General features: G+C 39.1%; 1 protein-coding gene across 7 annotated transcripts in view; it reads right to left on the minus strand.

Moving 5' to 3' along the window:
* LOC103352527 (uncharacterized) overlaps positions 1-17,505 on the minus strand; it is a 65,530-nt gene that overhangs the window by 38,122 nt on the left and 9,903 nt on the right. For 3 of the 7 annotated variants that reach the window (XM_070059550.1, XM_051834380.2, XM_051834382.2), the window contains 10 exons: positions 16,429-16,470; positions 15,727-15,811; positions 12,173-12,250; positions 10,781-10,847; positions 9,229-9,411; positions 7,473-7,627; positions 5,812-5,973; positions 3,350-3,456; positions 2,028-2,223; positions 743-899 (listed from right to left, as the gene is read on the minus strand). In XM_070059550.1, coding sequence (XP_069915651.1) covers positions 743-899; positions 2,028-2,223; positions 3,350-3,456; positions 5,812-5,973; positions 7,473-7,627; positions 9,229-9,411; positions 10,781-10,847; positions 12,173-12,250; positions 15,727-15,811; positions 16,429-16,470 — 1,232 coding nt within the window. Of the gene's footprint in view, positions 1-742; positions 900-2,027; positions 2,224-3,349; positions 3,457-5,811; positions 5,974-7,472; positions 7,628-9,228; positions 9,412-10,780; positions 10,848-11,923; positions 15,812-16,428; positions 17,317-17,505 lie in introns of those variants that run through there. The other 4 variants (XM_070059552.1, XM_070059551.1, XM_051834388.2 and 1 more) reach the window with 4 other exon arrangements.

The following is a 17,505-nucleotide window of genomic DNA, read 5'->3' on the forward strand; positions in this document are numbered from 1 at the left end:
AGCTGCCAGAACAATTGTATGACAGCAGAGCAAGTGCTTTGCTCCTCAGTGATGCTGCTTCATTTCACACCCTTTCTAAGAGCATTGGAAACGTGGGATGCTTCAGGTACCACAGCGTGTCAAAGGAGCCGGATATAAAGCAGGCAATACTGTGAGCCTCTTAAATGAGTTGCAATCTGGACGTAGTAATGATATGTTGAGAGCACTTCAAGAAGTTTATGGAAGAAAGAATTTTAAATTATGACTGCATGTTGATCAAAATATTTTCACATGATGTCAAAAATACATATTATGAAAAATTATACATTGATTTGAACATGTTTTGTGCCATCCGCCTGACATTTTAATTCCCTGTTTCCATAGAATTTGTGAGATACTCTCATATGAAAAGGCCCCATTTAAATTAGGTTAGAAAATGAATCCACACAATGGATCATAGCATGATGTCTCTCAAGCAGTTATGATTTGAAGAAGCAATTCTGTAAGTTAGGGACCTCTTCTTATCTCTTCTTTGCTCTCAAGACATTATGAAACTTCTGGACTGTGTAAGTCTTGAAAAGGTAGATATAGTAAATTCGTGGGCATTACAACATTGTTCTTGGTACTGGCCCTGAGCTCTAGAACGGACACTGTGTAAGCCTCTTCTCTCACACCTGGTGCCTTGTTATCTGTTTCTCAGCAAAGCTAGTGTCCCAGGTGGAGGACCTCCCATGTTCTCATGGAGATCCCAGAGAGCTCTCACCCACAATGGTGTCTCTTTCCTCTGAGACAGTATTGCAATTCATGGCATTCTCCCCAGTATTGTTGCAGAAAATCAAGGCGCTCTTCCGCAAGACTGAATTGGTGGCATCCTTAAATATCTCAGCACAGTTTTCTATTAGAAAGTATGTGAGTGAAATCTGTGACACAAAGGGTGAAAATAAGGTATTCTTTTTAATGTTACATAGCCATAAATCACGTTATATGTGAATTTTAACATTATAAGAAACATGAAATCAGAATTATGAGAAAAATTCAGAATTATATAAAATTATATAAAAATTATATAAACTAGTTTTCTCTCAGAAATAACAATTATTTTCTCTAGAATATTGGTAACTAGGGATTCACAGAATTGCTAACATTTTCATATCAATGACTTCACCATAAATATAATTTCAATATCATCCACAAAGGAAACTTGGGGTGAAGATATATGTTTGCATGGTAAAATCTGTAAAGTAGCCAGTATACAAAGACTTGTGAAATGCACTGCCCCAGTGATATACCTTAAACTTGGAAGGCAGAAATTCTCAGTGAATCCTTGGACAAGAAAGGAGTCAGCTACAAACAGAACTTCTGCTTGACTAGGCTTCCTGTAGCCTTGCTCTGTCTCCCCTCAGCCTTACATTGAGAGGGAGCTCGGGGAAGAACTGTGTCTGCATTTGGAATGCTGTGGCTCTCTTAGGATGCTCTGCATTCTATGACTAGTTTCCAGTGCCAGCAGCAGAGAAGATATAGACAAGCATTTCTCTGGATGAGCCACAGCTGGCAGAGCAAGGTCATGGTGTGTGGAGCTAAGTGTGCTCATTTTGTGCAAGCAAACAAGGCAGTGTCACTGACAGCCAGGAGAGACAGATGCTATCCCCACTGCCATTGTTCAGCTGAGAAAACCCTGGTGTAGAAACCTGGCTCAAATGTACACAACCTTCAACAATGAGAATTAGAGTTGTTGCACCTTGATTTGTCCAACAAACCCCAGGTTCCTTTCTATCATATTGCATGAGTTCCTACTCTCTCCATGGGTTAGTCAAATCACTGTTCTGTCTCCTGAAAGGGAAAAGAGAAGTGACTCACTGCTATCTTTTTCCTACTTCACATGCTGCCCTCCCGTAGCTCCCAGGATAGGATAAATGAACTTAACACTCCAGAGCAGTGTCACTAAAATGTTCATTTTAAAAAATGGTCTTTCAGAATTCATATCCTGAATTTCAGGTTCCAAAGAGGACCCTGCTCCTTGAGGGCATAAAGATGAGACATCTAATTACCTTCTTCCTTAATTCATCTGCTACCTCTGAGCTTCTGGAAGTTGCATGCCAGAGGGAAAGAATGCTTGGGGCAAGACACAATGATAAGTCTGAGGTAGTCATAAGTTTGAATGTAGACTGTTGAACAATTTTGTTTAGGGACCCAAACAGGCACTTCAGGATAATAAAATTGGCTTTCGGCAGCTGGGCTAAGAGCCTAAACACAGAAAATGCAGTCATTTTCTTCAACAACTTGCGTATACAAAGGAAATAGGGCACTTTGAATACCTTTAACACAACACAATGAAAATACAGAAAAGGAAACAACGTGTCTAAAAATCACTGCCTGCAGTTTTGGTGAAACCATAGCAATGTGCTTTAACTGCGGCAAACTTTCTGAATACTTAAGTAAACATAAGTTAATTAAAAAAAAAAACACTGTTGCATGCCATATGTGTTGCACTGAAAGTTTACTGTTGAAATTAAACAGCAAGCAAATTGAAAGCACTACCTTCTTTTTAAAGGTAGTAGCACAGGAATGCTGCCTCATGACAAGAGTCCAGTGCTATAATTTAACAGACTCAGTCCAGGAACAAACACATACAAAAATGTTGCATTGTACACCGCATATAGACCTCTCTGCTCAGCTAGCTCTTGGATTATGTTTAGGTCAGAACACTGATAAATTGGTCTTATCTCTTGGACCAATGGTATTCCTCCCATATCAATGTCACAAATTCAGAAGGCATACAATGGTGAAGGACTCCATATCAATAACATTAGGAGAGAATTAAGAACTAAATGACGGCCAGTGCCGCGGCTCACTAGGCTAATCCTCCGCCTTGCGGTGCCGGCACACCGGGTTCTAGTCCCGGTTGGGGCGCCGGATTCTGTCCCAGTTGCCCCTCTTCCAGGCCAGCTCTCTGCTGTGGCCAGGGAGTGCAGTGGAGGATGGCCCAAGTACTTGGGCCCTGCACCCCATGGGAGACCAGGATAAGTACCTGGCTCCTGCCATTGGATCAGCGCGGTGCGCCGGCCGCAGCGCACTGGCCGCAGCGGCCATTGGAGGGTGAACCAACAGCAAAGGAAGACGTTTCTCTCTGTCTCTCTCTCTCTATCCACTCTGCCTGTCAAAAAAAAAAAAAAAAAAAAAAAAACTAAATGACAGCGGCAAAGCCTATATCTTTTTTCATTCTGGCTTTCACCTGTGTGACCAATGAGACCCTTTCACATTGTTCTTTTGTTTAGCAGATAGAGCTCTAAAGCAGAACTAGCATTTTTTTGCATGCTGTGTAGGTTGTCATTGTGAAGCAGTTAAAGTACAGTAATTATGGTATCAACACCTCTGAATCGCAGGTACTTTATTCTCGTCCTCTTTCTCCAATACATCAAGCCACTGGTCATACAGCTTGGCTGAAAATATAGTTCCTGGCAGGCTTCGAAGAAAATCCTTATAGAATTTAAAAGATAAGTCACATTAATTTGATGCCAAATATATATGAGGTTAATTACAAAGAAAATATTTAATTGAAATATTCAGTTTAATCCCAACTCTCTTCTTAGACATCCAAACTATGACCTCCAATTCTCTGAAGGGCTCATATGGAAATGGGCTCAAACTTTCTTCTGACTAAAGCTAGAAGCAAAAAAGAAGAGGATAGGAAGTTCTGGGAGTGAAGAAAAAGTCTCCTCTTCCTGTCTGAATCATCTTGTTTGTACATTCTAGCAAACTCATTCAAACCTAGAGTCTGGTTCTGCATCACCCTCAACCCTAGCATTTCCCCAAAAGTATAGAAAAATGCCTGGTTTACATGTTTATTTCAGACCCAGTACTTTTAAACCTTAACAACAAAGGTTCTTAATCAAATGAACTAAATATACAAACGCATGCACTCATTTACAATGTTAAGTGAGGATTCAAGCTTCCGATGGCAGTTATGTGTTGTTCTTAGGGGAAAACTCCCTAACAACCTCACTCTAGATGTCTTTCACACCTTAACATTTAATGCTCTCAACATGAAAGCAGAGGATTGTGGAATATGCATTTCCAAATTCCCAATAGGTGGGTAGACTCTTCAGAATGAATCCCTTGTGTTGGAACATATATGCCCTCTATACAAGGGAATCATACAACTTAATCAAACCACCAGTCTAGGACTTAGAGTATTTGGGCTACAAAGGAAGGCTTCTTAACTGATGCCTCAGAATATTGGTCACATCATGTGGCTGATGAACAAGTCTTACCACTGTAAAGTCAGTCCTTCTCCTACACTTCATGAAACAGTCACATTTTTTGGACAACAGTGAGGGCAGGCTGTCATACTGCCATGCCAGCTTTCCTTCCATTGGTCTCACTATAAGCCTCAAGACTCTCAATAGCAATGAATATAGAAAATGCATTACAACAACTACTGCAATTGTAATCCAGCAATATTTCACTAACTCTAAAATTTATTGAGCCGCTCCTTTTGCCACACATAGTTTGACTACAGCAAATAGAACAGTGAAGAAAATGGACAAAATCTCAGGCCTCTTCTACCTTGACTAAGTCATTGGTGTGCAGTACCCTCTTCTGGTACTTAGAGTCATTCACTGTGTTTTCCAGGGAGTAATCCTTATTTGTGTGGAGAGAGAAAGCTTCCAGCTGTGGCTGGATGTGGGAGTCTAGAAGGACTCAGGAGTACCTTTGTCTGTTGTGTACTGAACTGTCATGCACTTGGAGCTTGTGATTTTCTGTGCTGCAGAGTCAGTTGATAGGGCTTGTTTTGAAAATGGCATTTTGTTCTTTGCCTTCTGCTTGTAGACAGCTCAATGACAAATTCAATTCGGTCCTGATCAAATATTTCTGTCTAGTCTGGACCACCTCTCCAGGTATTACCCATGGTATTTCCCAAGGATTAGATTTTGAAGCCTTCAATGGGGTTTCTCTACATCTTGCTGGAAAGTGACATGAATCTCATGTATGTCCCCTAGTATATATTGCTATGATCTGAGTGTAGTGTTTGTCACCTATAAGTCATCAGTGGCCTATTGCTATTTCTCATATGACCAAACATGGAGGATGAGGAAAGACCAAATGTGATACAGATTCTCATAGGTTTTGAAGGCCCATTTGTAGACATTATCATGTTAACATATTTTCCATAGCTGTTAACAAAATTCAAGTATGTGGAAGGGTTCAATTCTTTCTCTTTGTTATTATTTTCCCTTTTGCAAGTGTTCCTGGATATTTAGAATTTTTGCATCTTTTGAAACCTACCTATATTTTACATTGATTATATTTTCAGAATTCTAACCCAATTTTGACTGCTGCATCAACTTTCAAATTCAGATTTCTGAGATGTGCCTGGAGCTACAGGTGGATTACTGTTCAAATACAACTGTGACTATTGGGCTAAGCCCAATCCAAAAAACAAAGTATACCAAAGGTGATCAAAGTGAAGTCAAGTACAATGTCAGAGTCCTTTGTCCACCACATTCTTTTAAAAAGGCATAAAAGACAAGGGAAATGATTGAAGATTTTCTTTGCATCTATGTGCATTTGTTGGTTCATTGTATGGCAAATGTTTGCTGACCATCAAAAACTTCTAAGCATGGAGTGTTCAGAGAGGTCAGAGTTTGAAGAAAAAGGAAAATTTATCTGACATACAATATTTACACAATGAAGGGAGTAGCAACCTGCTACAATTTTCTGTTTCTTGGGTATTCCATCTATTAAACCTATTGAGCCTTGGAGTAGTCATGAAGAATGAAACCATCCACATACCTCCATGTTGTGCATACATGATGCTAGAACTCTCCCTACCTGTAATACAGTGGCTGCCACAAGAGCAGATTCATTGCTCCAGTCAACTGTACCTCTGGAACTTATTTTTTGCTTCAGGGCTGAATAAGATGCTACGCTGCCTGGTTTTCTGAATATTTCCTCTGCCTGTGGTCCTTTGTCAATGATAAGGTAAAGTAAATCCTATGGCAAATAAAAAGGAGAACAGAGATAGGACATTCCAGATCCAGAAGCCTTGAACAAAGGCTTATTTCCATTTATTTTCACAATACTGTTATATTAATACAAAGAGATTCAATGTAGTTCACAGATACAATTCCAAGAATATAAAGATGCTTCCCTCTCTCCCCTTCCTCTAAATCCACTCACTTAAGCTCTCTCCCCACCTTTCATCCCTACTTTCTTTATTTTCTTTATTTCTTTCCAATTTAGACAAAAACAGCAAGAGTGTGTGAGGGGACACTGAGAGAGCTGACAGGAATGAAGGGAATAGTTTTGGGATCTCTGAATACATTTTTAACACTTTCATCTGAAGAACTTCAACATGCTTTAATCATATTTTCTTTTTCAGTGCACTGAACTTTTAAATCAAACTTCTCTGATTCAAGCTTCTAATGAACCACTCTATTTACCATGCTTTTCTCAGTACTTCCAAATATCCTTGATCTTGCCCACATAGGGAAACTTAGCTGTCACACTTATTTATCATTGGTTTACTATGCTTCAGTGACTGTGACCCATTCCTACTTCCTGTAGTCCCCTGTACTCATTAAAATCCAGGCTGAAAATCCATCTCTTCTCTGAATCTATCTCTGATTGCTTTCTCTACTCACCAGATTTTCATTTCCTATTGCTCCAACTTCATGCCGATGGGAGAAGGTAAAGGATTTTCAGGGTCAGGTATTCTAAGAATTTTTAATCTACTAGCTCAGTCATTTTCACTCTAACCTTGGGCATTGCACACAACCTTAACTAATACTTTCCTTTTATCCACTGTTGATGTCTGGATGATGATCCTAGCAACTCCTTAAACTTGTTGCAAATGCTACAAGGTCTGGACAACATTTAACATGGAACTAACATGACAAACTCCTTCCCACCTAGCATAACACTCCCTACATTTAGTAGAGTACATGGGGGTACTGGACAATCAACAAATATGGTGATTATGAAGTATACTAACTGGAAATAAAATGGGCCACATTCTCACATGATAGAAGCATGAATATATGCCAAAGGATGTATGAAAGTATTTGAGCTACAAATAGAATACCTGTGAGATATGCCGAGTAGCAGGATTGAGTCATTTGGATGAGGAGGAAGCAATGAAAGAACACTTAAAACTAGTGCAGAGTCCAAGGAAGAGGCTTAAAGAGAATGTGAGGGTGAGGTGGACACAGTGATTCAGACACACATAGCCCTTTGTGGTTTTTCTGATCAGTTGTATGTGGATTTTAGCTGATGTCAGTGGAACCAATAAGAATATCATTTTTTTGCTTTTGTGTCTGACTGTGAAATCTAAATCTGATTTTCCTTCCTTGAAGTAATAGTAACAAAGCATCTTGGCCAAAGGCAGGGGCTGACACAAGGTTTCCTCATTTGGAAACAGAATAACAGGAGGACACCTAACCCTCAACATTCCTGTCCTTGGGAGGGTTGTAGAAGATTGAAGTGAGACCTACTGAAAGTGGGCTAGTCAGTTTTTCCTTCCTAGACAGTGCCATGAGGGAGGCTTTACGGAACTGGACTGGCAAAGGAGCTGCTGAAGAGTGTCCCTTGGTCAGATCATCCCGGCTTTTGCTCTTGTTCCGCCTGAACAGTCGGGTTATGCACCCACCTGGAGAGGAAAGGAGGTTATTAGAGTAGATGAGTGAATTAGATTCTAGTTTCCACCATTTCTATTTTACAGATATTTTTGGCCATAGTTAGAGAAAAGAGAGAAGTTGCATTATTTATTGTGTAGAAACTCCTACATTCTGAAATTGGCCAATTGCATTCATGTGGTATTAATGAATTCTTTCCCATTTCCTGTAAACTTGTAGATAGGGAGCACATATTTAGCCTAGTGGTTAAAAGCCCAAGTCCCATATCAGAGTAACAGTTTGATTTCCAACTCTTCCTCTTGATTCCAGATTTTTCCAAATGCAGACCCTGGGAGGGAGGCAGCACTGATGACTCAGAGGTTTGAAGACACTCAGATTCAGTAGAAGATGGCCCAAGTCATTGGGTCCCTGTGCCAACCTAGGGAGACCTAGAAGAAGCTCCTGGATCCTGGCTTCAGATCAGCAGAGCTCTGGCCATTGTGGCCATCTAGGGAGTGAACCAGTGCATGGAAGACCACTGCCCCCCCCCCTTCTCTCTGTGTGTAACTCTGACTTTCAAATGAATGAATAAATCTTAAATAAAAAAGAAAGTCAGTTATTGCCACCATATTTCTCATTTTCCTAACAAGTTTCTCAGCAGAGATACATCTATAAAAAGAACACTGGAATGGTAGTAGGAAAATGGAAAGCAGGAAGCTCAGAAAACCCAAACCACAAAGATTCCGTCTGGGTCAATTCTAGATTTATGTCTGAAGCAGATGTGTAAAGTCAGCTTGCTGTGGGCTTATTCAGAGCCCATTCAAGGGGCCACCATTGAGATATAACTGGTTAAGCTGCTGCCTGAGATACTGCATCCCAATGGCCACTGGTTCAAGTCCTGGCTGCTTGACTTCCCTTCTAGCTCCCTGCTAATGCACCAGGGAAAGCAGCAGAATATGGTTCAGGTCCTTGGGCCCCTACACCCAAGTGGGAGACACAGGTGAAGCTCCTCACTCCTGACTTTGGCCTGAACAAGCCCTGGCTGTTGGGGCCATTTGGGGAGTGAATCATGGGATGGAAGCTCGCTCTCTCTCTCTCTCTCTCTCTCTCTCTCTCTCTAACTCTGCTTTTCAAATAAATAAAATAAATCTTTAAAAAGGACTCAGGCTGCAACCCCTCAGCTACTTCAGCCCAAGGCAGAACAGATCCCAGTTCAACTGCACAAATCTTTGCTCTCCTAGAGATCTTCCACTTAGAGTGTGTCTAAGTCACTCAGTAAATTGATCACCTGCTGCTCTCAGCCGAGATTCAGAGTGAAACCCGGGGATGGGAAAGTCATGACTTCTCAGAAGCTGTGCTGTAATGCGACATAGGTGGGTATAGGCACAATTATGTACAGAAAATACCCAGGGCATCCAGAGAAGACTAAAGACCTAACACAGAAGAATGAAGACAAACTTCCTGGACCAGAGTTTGGTCTTTGAATGGATTCTGTAAGCCTGAATTTGCATGGGCATAGGGTTTCTGTCTCTACTGTACACCCCCTGCTCCCTCATGGAGACGAGCTTTGGGTCATGTATTTCTTACCAGGGATGTGACCTGAAAGAAGGAAGTTGCTGAAAAGGAAAGGACTCACCACTCTTGCACTGGCCTGTGGCCTGGCACCTGGGTTTCAGAATGAAGCAGCCACGTACATCTGAGTACAACTCTTCCAAGACAGATTCTTGGAAGCTGGGAAGAATGGTAGAATTCTCAGATGCAGGTGATGGGTGTGCAGCTCGAAGGTAGGTTGTTTGAATCATGTATATATTTTCATGACCTATGCAGAGAAAAATGTCAGTATAGATCAGGCTGATGGGGATTATCAAACATGCCTTGTCATCAGCATGGGTACCACACTAGGGCCTGCTGAAGTTCTCCTGGGGCTTTGGGAAAGAAGAGGGCTGTCTTGTGAGTGAGCATCATGCAAACTCTCTGAAGAGACACCACATAAAGCAGGTGTCCCTGTAAGGAACTTTTCAAAAGTACAGAGAACAAAAGTGCAAACCTGTTGCCTAGCTTGGATGTGCATTCCATGTTGGTGACATCTGCTGTTTCCATCAGAAAATATATAAGGCCTCCTGGTTTTCTGCCTTGACACCAACTAGATTTTTATGTCTCTTGCAAGTTACTTGACCCCACTATGATTACCTTCATCATTTTCAATCCTTAACCTCCCTTGTCACATAAATTTCTAAATGCAAATGCGTGAAGAAACATCAGTGGTTAACATTCTGTGAATTATTAGACCATACATGTCATGAGTTGTTGTCATCAATAATCCCTCCCCTGTGCTGGCAATAGAGAGACTTCATTTCATGTTGTTAGCTCTATAGTCAGGACTGCTCAAGACCAGTGGGGCCATGGTTTGCTGTGACAATTTCCTCTCAGGGGCCCTCCCAGCTAACTAGCCAAGGGAAGGTGACAGGGTGTTGGAAACCCAGAGGCATTGTGCAAAGCACTGTTTCCAGAGTATAAGCCCAATCATTTATTTTGCTCTTACATCCTTAAAATTGCTGGTGACCCAAGAAATTCTCAGAGATTCTGTAATAGGGGGTTGGTATTTATCACAAAAGTGAAGATGCCCATGGTGATTCCTGTGTCCCGCATTGAATTGCCTGGGTCTGATCCCTGTCCATAGTTCCTAATTTCAGCCTTCTGCTAATGCAGATCTTGGGAGGCAGACATGATGGCTTGAAAAACTGGATTCCTGCCACTCATATGGGAGAACTGGATTGAGTTTCTGGTTCCTGGCTTCTGGCCCCTTCCTCAGGTGCAGCTTAGCACTTACTCAGTCTCTCCTGACTCTCTCCACCTCTCAGAAAATAAATTTTAAAAATTTAAATATCCTGTGTCTTAATATGTATATTTTGATATTTTATTAATTTTCTATAAAGGCATAGTTAGAGAGAGGAGGTGGAAAGAGATATCTTCCATCTGCTGGTTCACTCCCCAAATGGCTGCAATGGCCGGGGCTGGGCTAGGTCTATCTATCTTAGGAGAAGTATAATCCTTTTATCAATGACCTTGAGATCAAATGCTACAAAACTCAAGCTTACAGGCTTTTCTATCAGAAATGTGATTATTTTGATTTTCTTATTACACTGATAAACATTCTGGGCATAGATCTGGCATTTAACAAATCTTACCAATAAGAGGCTGTGGAGCCTCTTCATTTGCAGAGTTGACCAGGAGCTGGTAGTTTTGCTCAGAGCCCTTCGAGAAAAAAGAATGAAGGATCACAACAAATCTTCATAAGTACATACCTGCAGGACTTATTTACTTAATGTTTCCACATTTCCAAAAAAGAAAAGGACTGGACCAGTGTAAACGCTATACCATCCATTGGGCTGACCATAATTTTTGAGCAGCAAGACTGGTTTGTTTAAGTACCTCCTGTCCCTCTTAGAACCTCCAGGAATCTACCCCACATTTTTGCTGTATCGCTGTGGAACCACAGTGTAGTTGGCCGGTTGCTTTCTGTGAGCTCCATGGAATGAGAAATCACATTTATGCCTTTTCAAAAATCTGATCCTGAGAATTCTAGCTTCTGCTACCTCCAGTTTCTTTAGAGAATATTGCATTTACCTTCACATATCCTTGTCCACACAACCCTTTTGCCTATGGAGTCACACACCTGCCATGACTATGCTTAAACCAAATAACACTTGGAGGATATCATCAGATATCTTGAAAGAGCAGAATGTCAGCCCACTGGCTTCCATTCAGACAAGCCTCATTCTGGAGACAAAAGGGACAAAGATTCTAATCTGAGGAACAGGTCAGGTCCAGGAAACAATCCCCCTAGCAACTCTGGAAATACCAGTTGAAACAAGCACACCTATACTGTGTATCTGTTAAATTACTTTCGTGTCTTCCAAAGGAGAGTAAATCAAAAACATGATTCAAATGGACTTAGTGTTGAATGCTAGTATGATTGCTCTTGATTCCTGCTGAGAACACAAGACCTTGACATTACACAGTATCCTGGACAAGAAGGCTATCTCACACATGCATGCACACACACAAACACACAGACGCAGCATAATATTCTCAAAATTGTTCTGCCAATAGAAAGTGAGACCTCAGGAAAGTCTTTCTCTTTAAGGTAGGAGTTGAAAATCTTCTGTTGGAATACCCTGACTTGGACATAGAAAAACTCATTGTCAAAATGGAATTATTTCTTGTCTGATGACACCAGTCGCTTCAACAAAGGAAAATACTGCATACTAAAGAAAATGAACTATGTTTTTTAAACCAATGTCCTGTGACCCACTCCCATAACAACTCACTCTGTTCCAAAATTGGATTGCATTCCTGGCTCCAGGCTTCAGCTCCAGAACACCCCGGTGCATAGTGTGCATTCAGGCACTACACCAATGAGTTGGACTTCTCTATACAAGCTTCTTTCTCTCTGTTTTTCTCTCCATACATCTCTGCCATTATCTGTCTGTCTCTCTCTCTGTGTACATGTCTTTTTGAAAATATATTAGTCACAAAAAATCAAGGTTGCTATTTAAAAGTGGCTTTTAGTTACTTACAGTTAATCCTAGTACTGGTAGTGATAGATTGATGACATCATTTGCTGTGTCTAAATTGGTTACTGTCACAATTATAGACTGTAAAAGGAAAAGGAGAAAAACATTGCTGAAATGGAAGAATTTTGGAGCATATGACAAAATTATTATCAATTGTTATCCATATGTTAAACACAAAGTTTCCTTTTAAGGCTAACAAAGTACAAAGTAGAGCACTGGTCCTTAGTTAGAATTTATTATCATTCCTTTATATAACAGGAAGCCAATAGAAAGAATTTCAGTAAAGCATATAATTCTTTTTAAATAAAGAAGTTATGACACTCAAAATAAAACAGCTTAGGTGATAAAAAGAAATGCTGCAAATGCTGAGAGGGCATCTATTTTAGTGCCATAACTTCTCACATGTTCATTTCTAGTCCCTTAAGAACTGGCTATCACAGGCACTCTTGTTTGACCAACCAGAGTGGAAGGAGCACTTTTATCTGAGTTAATCACCAAACTTATGGAGACAATAGATCCAGGGCTTACAACTGAACATTCTAGAAATTGAAGTTTCAGTCCCAGCTCTGCCAGTCAAGAAAGGATCTAAAACAGCTCTCTATTGCCCTCACATTCATGGACACCTCTATGGGAACCAGAGATGATTTGCAGAAAAATCACATGAATAGTGTTTGTGAAATCAAATCTAGAGTTCACTAGATACTACACAAGGCATTGATTTTAAATAAGATAATACAGAAGCAAGAGCATGTATCATGGATGTAGTTGGAGAAATCAGACAAATCCATAATGAGGTCTGGGTCCTCTGATAAGTGATGCTTAAAGAGAATAAATAAATAGCAAAATTGGACTCTCACAGGCCTTAAGTATATTAAAACAAACTGGGTAGAAATTTATTTCTAATTTATTTCTTTCCTTTGAATTCTATCGTTTGTCATTACAAACTGCTTGATATAACCAAGAGTCCAGAACATTATTCACTGGATTTTTTTGAACAAGGACATCTTAGATTCATCATTTTCAGACTGTAGCCCTGAGGGTTATGAAAAATGTGTCTGAGAAATAATAATAGAACTCAGGTCACCCAAACTCAGGGGTGTCAGGAGTCCTGCACTAAAACATCTAGAAAGGTGCAAACTCGAGCTTTCATTTGAGATTTAATTGAAAATAAAGAAGTGTATGCTTTTTTTCAGGTGTGTGAAAGCCCTTCCATGGAATTTTAAAACTTCCATGATATCATTTATAAAGTTTTGTAAAAATTTCATTTGATAAGGTAATAATTTTTTTGTAATTTATGTGACTTGTAACAGAATAGATTTTCATGATGTATGGAACCTATTAAATTCAAAATAATCACTGAAAGGCTATGTGTATTTTGTCCTGACCCTGTTCTCTTTGAAGATTAAAAATAAATTCCAGTAGATGGAGTTCTTGGTAAGCACACAATGTAATATAAACTCTACACAATAAGGAAAAATGGAAACATGAATGATTTTTTTCTATATGAGATGTTGTTACTTGATACATAAAGACCCAGGAAAATATGAGCAATTCTCAAGAGTTGACACAATGTCAAAATACTCCATATGTTCAAATTATGAGAGAATTGCAGCTATTATTATTATGTTCTATGATATAAAGGAAAATATACCAGTAATGAAAGAAAGTCTAAGAAGTCTCAGCACAAAAACAGAACATGTGTAGGCAATCTTAAAAGATTTAATATTGGTGTAATGGGAATCCCAGAATAAGAGAAGACAGAAAACGGGAAAGAAAAAAAAAAATATTGGGAATAACAATGGCAAGAATTTTCTCCAATGTGATGAAGATAAAAATTAGCAAATTCAAGAAATTAAGAAATTAAGAAAATGACAAACACAACAGAGTGTTTGACACATTTAGTCAAACTTCTGAAAGTCAAAAATACAGAGAAAATCTTGAAAGCAACGAAAGGAAACTGGAAAAATTACAAACAGATGATCAGTGTGGGATGGTCACAGTCTCCTCAGAAATCACAGAGCTCAAAGAGCAATGGAATATCTTTAAGGTGCTGGAAAAAATAATTAACTTTTATAGCTTTGAAGAGTGAAGTTGAAATACAGACATTTTCAGATAAAAGGAAACAAGAAAGTTCATTGGAACAAGAAAGGTAAGTTACATTTCTATGAGATGAAATAAAAGAGCATAGTGGGAACTTATTTTTCAGCAACAAATGAAAAGCATTAGGTGTATTTATTTTATGTAAATAGATCTGAATTAATATGGCTTTTTAAAATTCCAGGTGCTTTCCTTTAAAACTTATGAGTACCAACAGTTGCCACAACTGAGAACAAAGCAGGCTGAGGCAAGAGTGTATTTACCCACAGGAGAATTCTATTCTCACCTCCTTCTGCTAATTAGGCACAGGTCACAACATTTTCTGGCTTGGGGTATTTTCTAGGGAATCACTTTTCTATGCTAGCCTTACTTCCTCCTAAAATATTATTTTGTGTGATCTAAAATTATTATAAAGAACAAAGAAATGAGATATCTGGGATATCTACTGCACAACAGTTCATAAATCAAATTTTACCCAATTGAAGCTATTCTTCCCAACAGCATGGGAAAATGAGGTAGACACATGCTGATCTCCTAAAAGTGCAATCCCTCCAAGTCAATTCAGTCCTGACATTTTACAGAAAGGAAGACCTTTCCAAAATCCACTCTATTTGGAACAATAGCTCAATGCAATACTTGACCCTGGAGTTCACCCTGTTCAGGAAATGGAGCATTAAAGGAGTTAACTGATAAAATGGGAGCATGAATGGTAAATTACAATATTATATCAGTGTTCAGTTTACAGGTGAGGACTGTATAACCACTGTACTGCCTGGAAATACACAGGCATTCAGTACTGAAGGGCTTTAGTGAATGTCACTGGCCTTTGGAAATAGATATTCACATGCACATGCCTAGAGAAAGCAGAAAAATAAATAATAATGCAAGTGGGGCAAAATGGTACCAAATAGGTTCCTTGGGATAAAAAACATTTGATATAGTTAGCACTCTTTTGTACATTTTTGTATGTTGACAAGCCATCCAAAATAAATGAAAGTATTTTAAAATAAAGTAGATATCATTAAAAATGGAAATAAGAAACAACACTCTGAAAGTAGCAATAATTTAAAGAAATGTTTTAATTCCAAAAGAAATAAAACCTTGTGGAAAATAATAAAGCAAAACACTACAGTTTATGTACATTTAACAGGTATTATTTCTGAGCATGTCCATTCAGATACTATGGGTTACTACGGGTTATTATTGCTTCATATTACCATTAAATTACTTTTTATGTATACAAAGACATAGAACTATATGTGAAAATATATTTTCCCATATGGTCCTTTCCAAATGCTCACTCACTTGCTCTCTCTCCCCCTTCCATCGCTCCTCCCCTCCACACACACACACACACACACACACACAACTTGTCTCTCACAATCCCTGCCTCTATTCCTGTCTACCTCCTTTTACTCTAAGTCAGGAACTTGAAGCTTAAATTGAATAAGCACACTTACACAAGCACTTCTGTTCATAGCCTCAATGTTGATTTCAGTAAGGATGCTATGCACGTAGTTCTCTTCTTTGGCTAAATTTATTTGCCTAATAAAATTCAGTAATAACCGAAAATAGATGAATTAGCTATCAGCTCATTTCAGATCAATCCATGTTGCAAAAATTTCTGTATATTTGATGTTTATACATATATATATATTTTATAAGGTAACTCAGCAAGATCAAAGTATGAATAGGAAAAAATATATACAAAAATAATTCTGGAAAATAAGACATGCTCCAGAGAATCACAGGTGGTGCTGTGATCCACTACTCAAAGTACTCCTGCCTGGATTGAAGGCCCTGTACCTTCTAGGGTTGAAGAGTAGGAGGGAGCAATTACTTTGAGCCTCACTCAGTAGAGTAAGCTGCACTCACAGGAATGTAATACATAATGAGAATAACATTAGCTCCAAGCCACAGGCTGGCAAAAAGGAAAAGGTCAGAGGGGCATTTAACTTCCTCAACAATAAACAAAGCATGCATGTAAATGAGGGAATATTATTGAAAGCATATGCAGAAGAAATCCAAATCAGAAATTATTTGAGGACAGTCTAACAAAGTATCTATTTTTAATAGTGAAATAATTTGGGGACATGGCTTGTAGAAATTTACACCCTTTTATCACAAACTAAAGATTCAAAGCATGTATTCTGGCCAAATACCTTTCAAGTAATGAATACCACTGTTCTTTTATTGCTGAAGATCTGCAATTAGACAAATGGGAAAAATTAGATGTCTCGAAACATAGATTCTACCATGTTGGGACAATCATTGCAGATTACCATACAGAAGGCAGTGGCAGCTGGTGGGAATGCAGGTGTAGGTAGTTCTCTCATACTTGGGTTCTCGATTAGCTCTGCTCTTGTACAGCAACGCCACAAGGATGGACACAGGTTTCACAGTGAAAGACACTGATTTGGAATTTAAGCATTAAATTTAAATTTAAACAGTAGACTATGGGATGCAAGCTCTGTGATCTGTGATCATGGGAAAGTATTTCAACTGCTGTAAGCCTCAATCTCCAAAACTGAAAAAGTGGTTAATTAAACCTCAGAGAATTCTTGAATCTCACTTTCTCTCTCTCTCTCTCCTATTTCTTTATCCTCCCATCTCCTTCTTATTTATCCTTTATCTCTAAATAATAACTGTCTTCAAACTGAAGTTTTGGTGGAACTGAATCCCCTGTGTGAACCTAAATGACCATAAGAACACAAAATAGCCCTACTCTGTGTAAACAACTACTTTTTAGCTATTACTATGCAGCTTCCCACTATAAAGGGACAAACACTAATATTTTTTCTATGTTTAATGCCATACACTTGTTGTGCTAAAGCTTAGTATGTGCAAACGAACTGGTGAGCAACTATCAATAACGAATATATGAGAAGTCTATAAATTCATCTGAAACTCTATTGGGGAAGATAATACCTGGATCTTGAGGGGATTGATGTTGGACAGTGGATTTCAAGCCTCACTCCCTCCAATTTTCTTTCCAAACACCAAACACCTACTCCCCAAGTAGTTCCCAGAGCCCCTTTGAAAAGTCATTGCTGGGAAAAAAAAATGAAGTTACTACACTAATTCCCACTATTTGACTATCCTTTCAATTGTATTTGCATACAAAAACCTCTTGGGGGAAAGCACAATGCAACCAAGTGCTATGACTAAAGGTCAAAATGTGAAGCAGTGCCATATTACATGAGCAGATTAAGATGCTTTCCTTTTCAAAAAGAAGTTTG

Source organism: Oryctolagus cuniculus, chromosome 16 (genome assembly GCF_964237555.1).
Source record: "Oryctolagus cuniculus chromosome 16, mOryCun1.1, whole genome shotgun sequence".
In the NCBI taxonomy this organism is placed as follows: Eukaryota; Metazoa; Chordata; class Mammalia; order Lagomorpha; family Leporidae; genus Oryctolagus; species Oryctolagus cuniculus.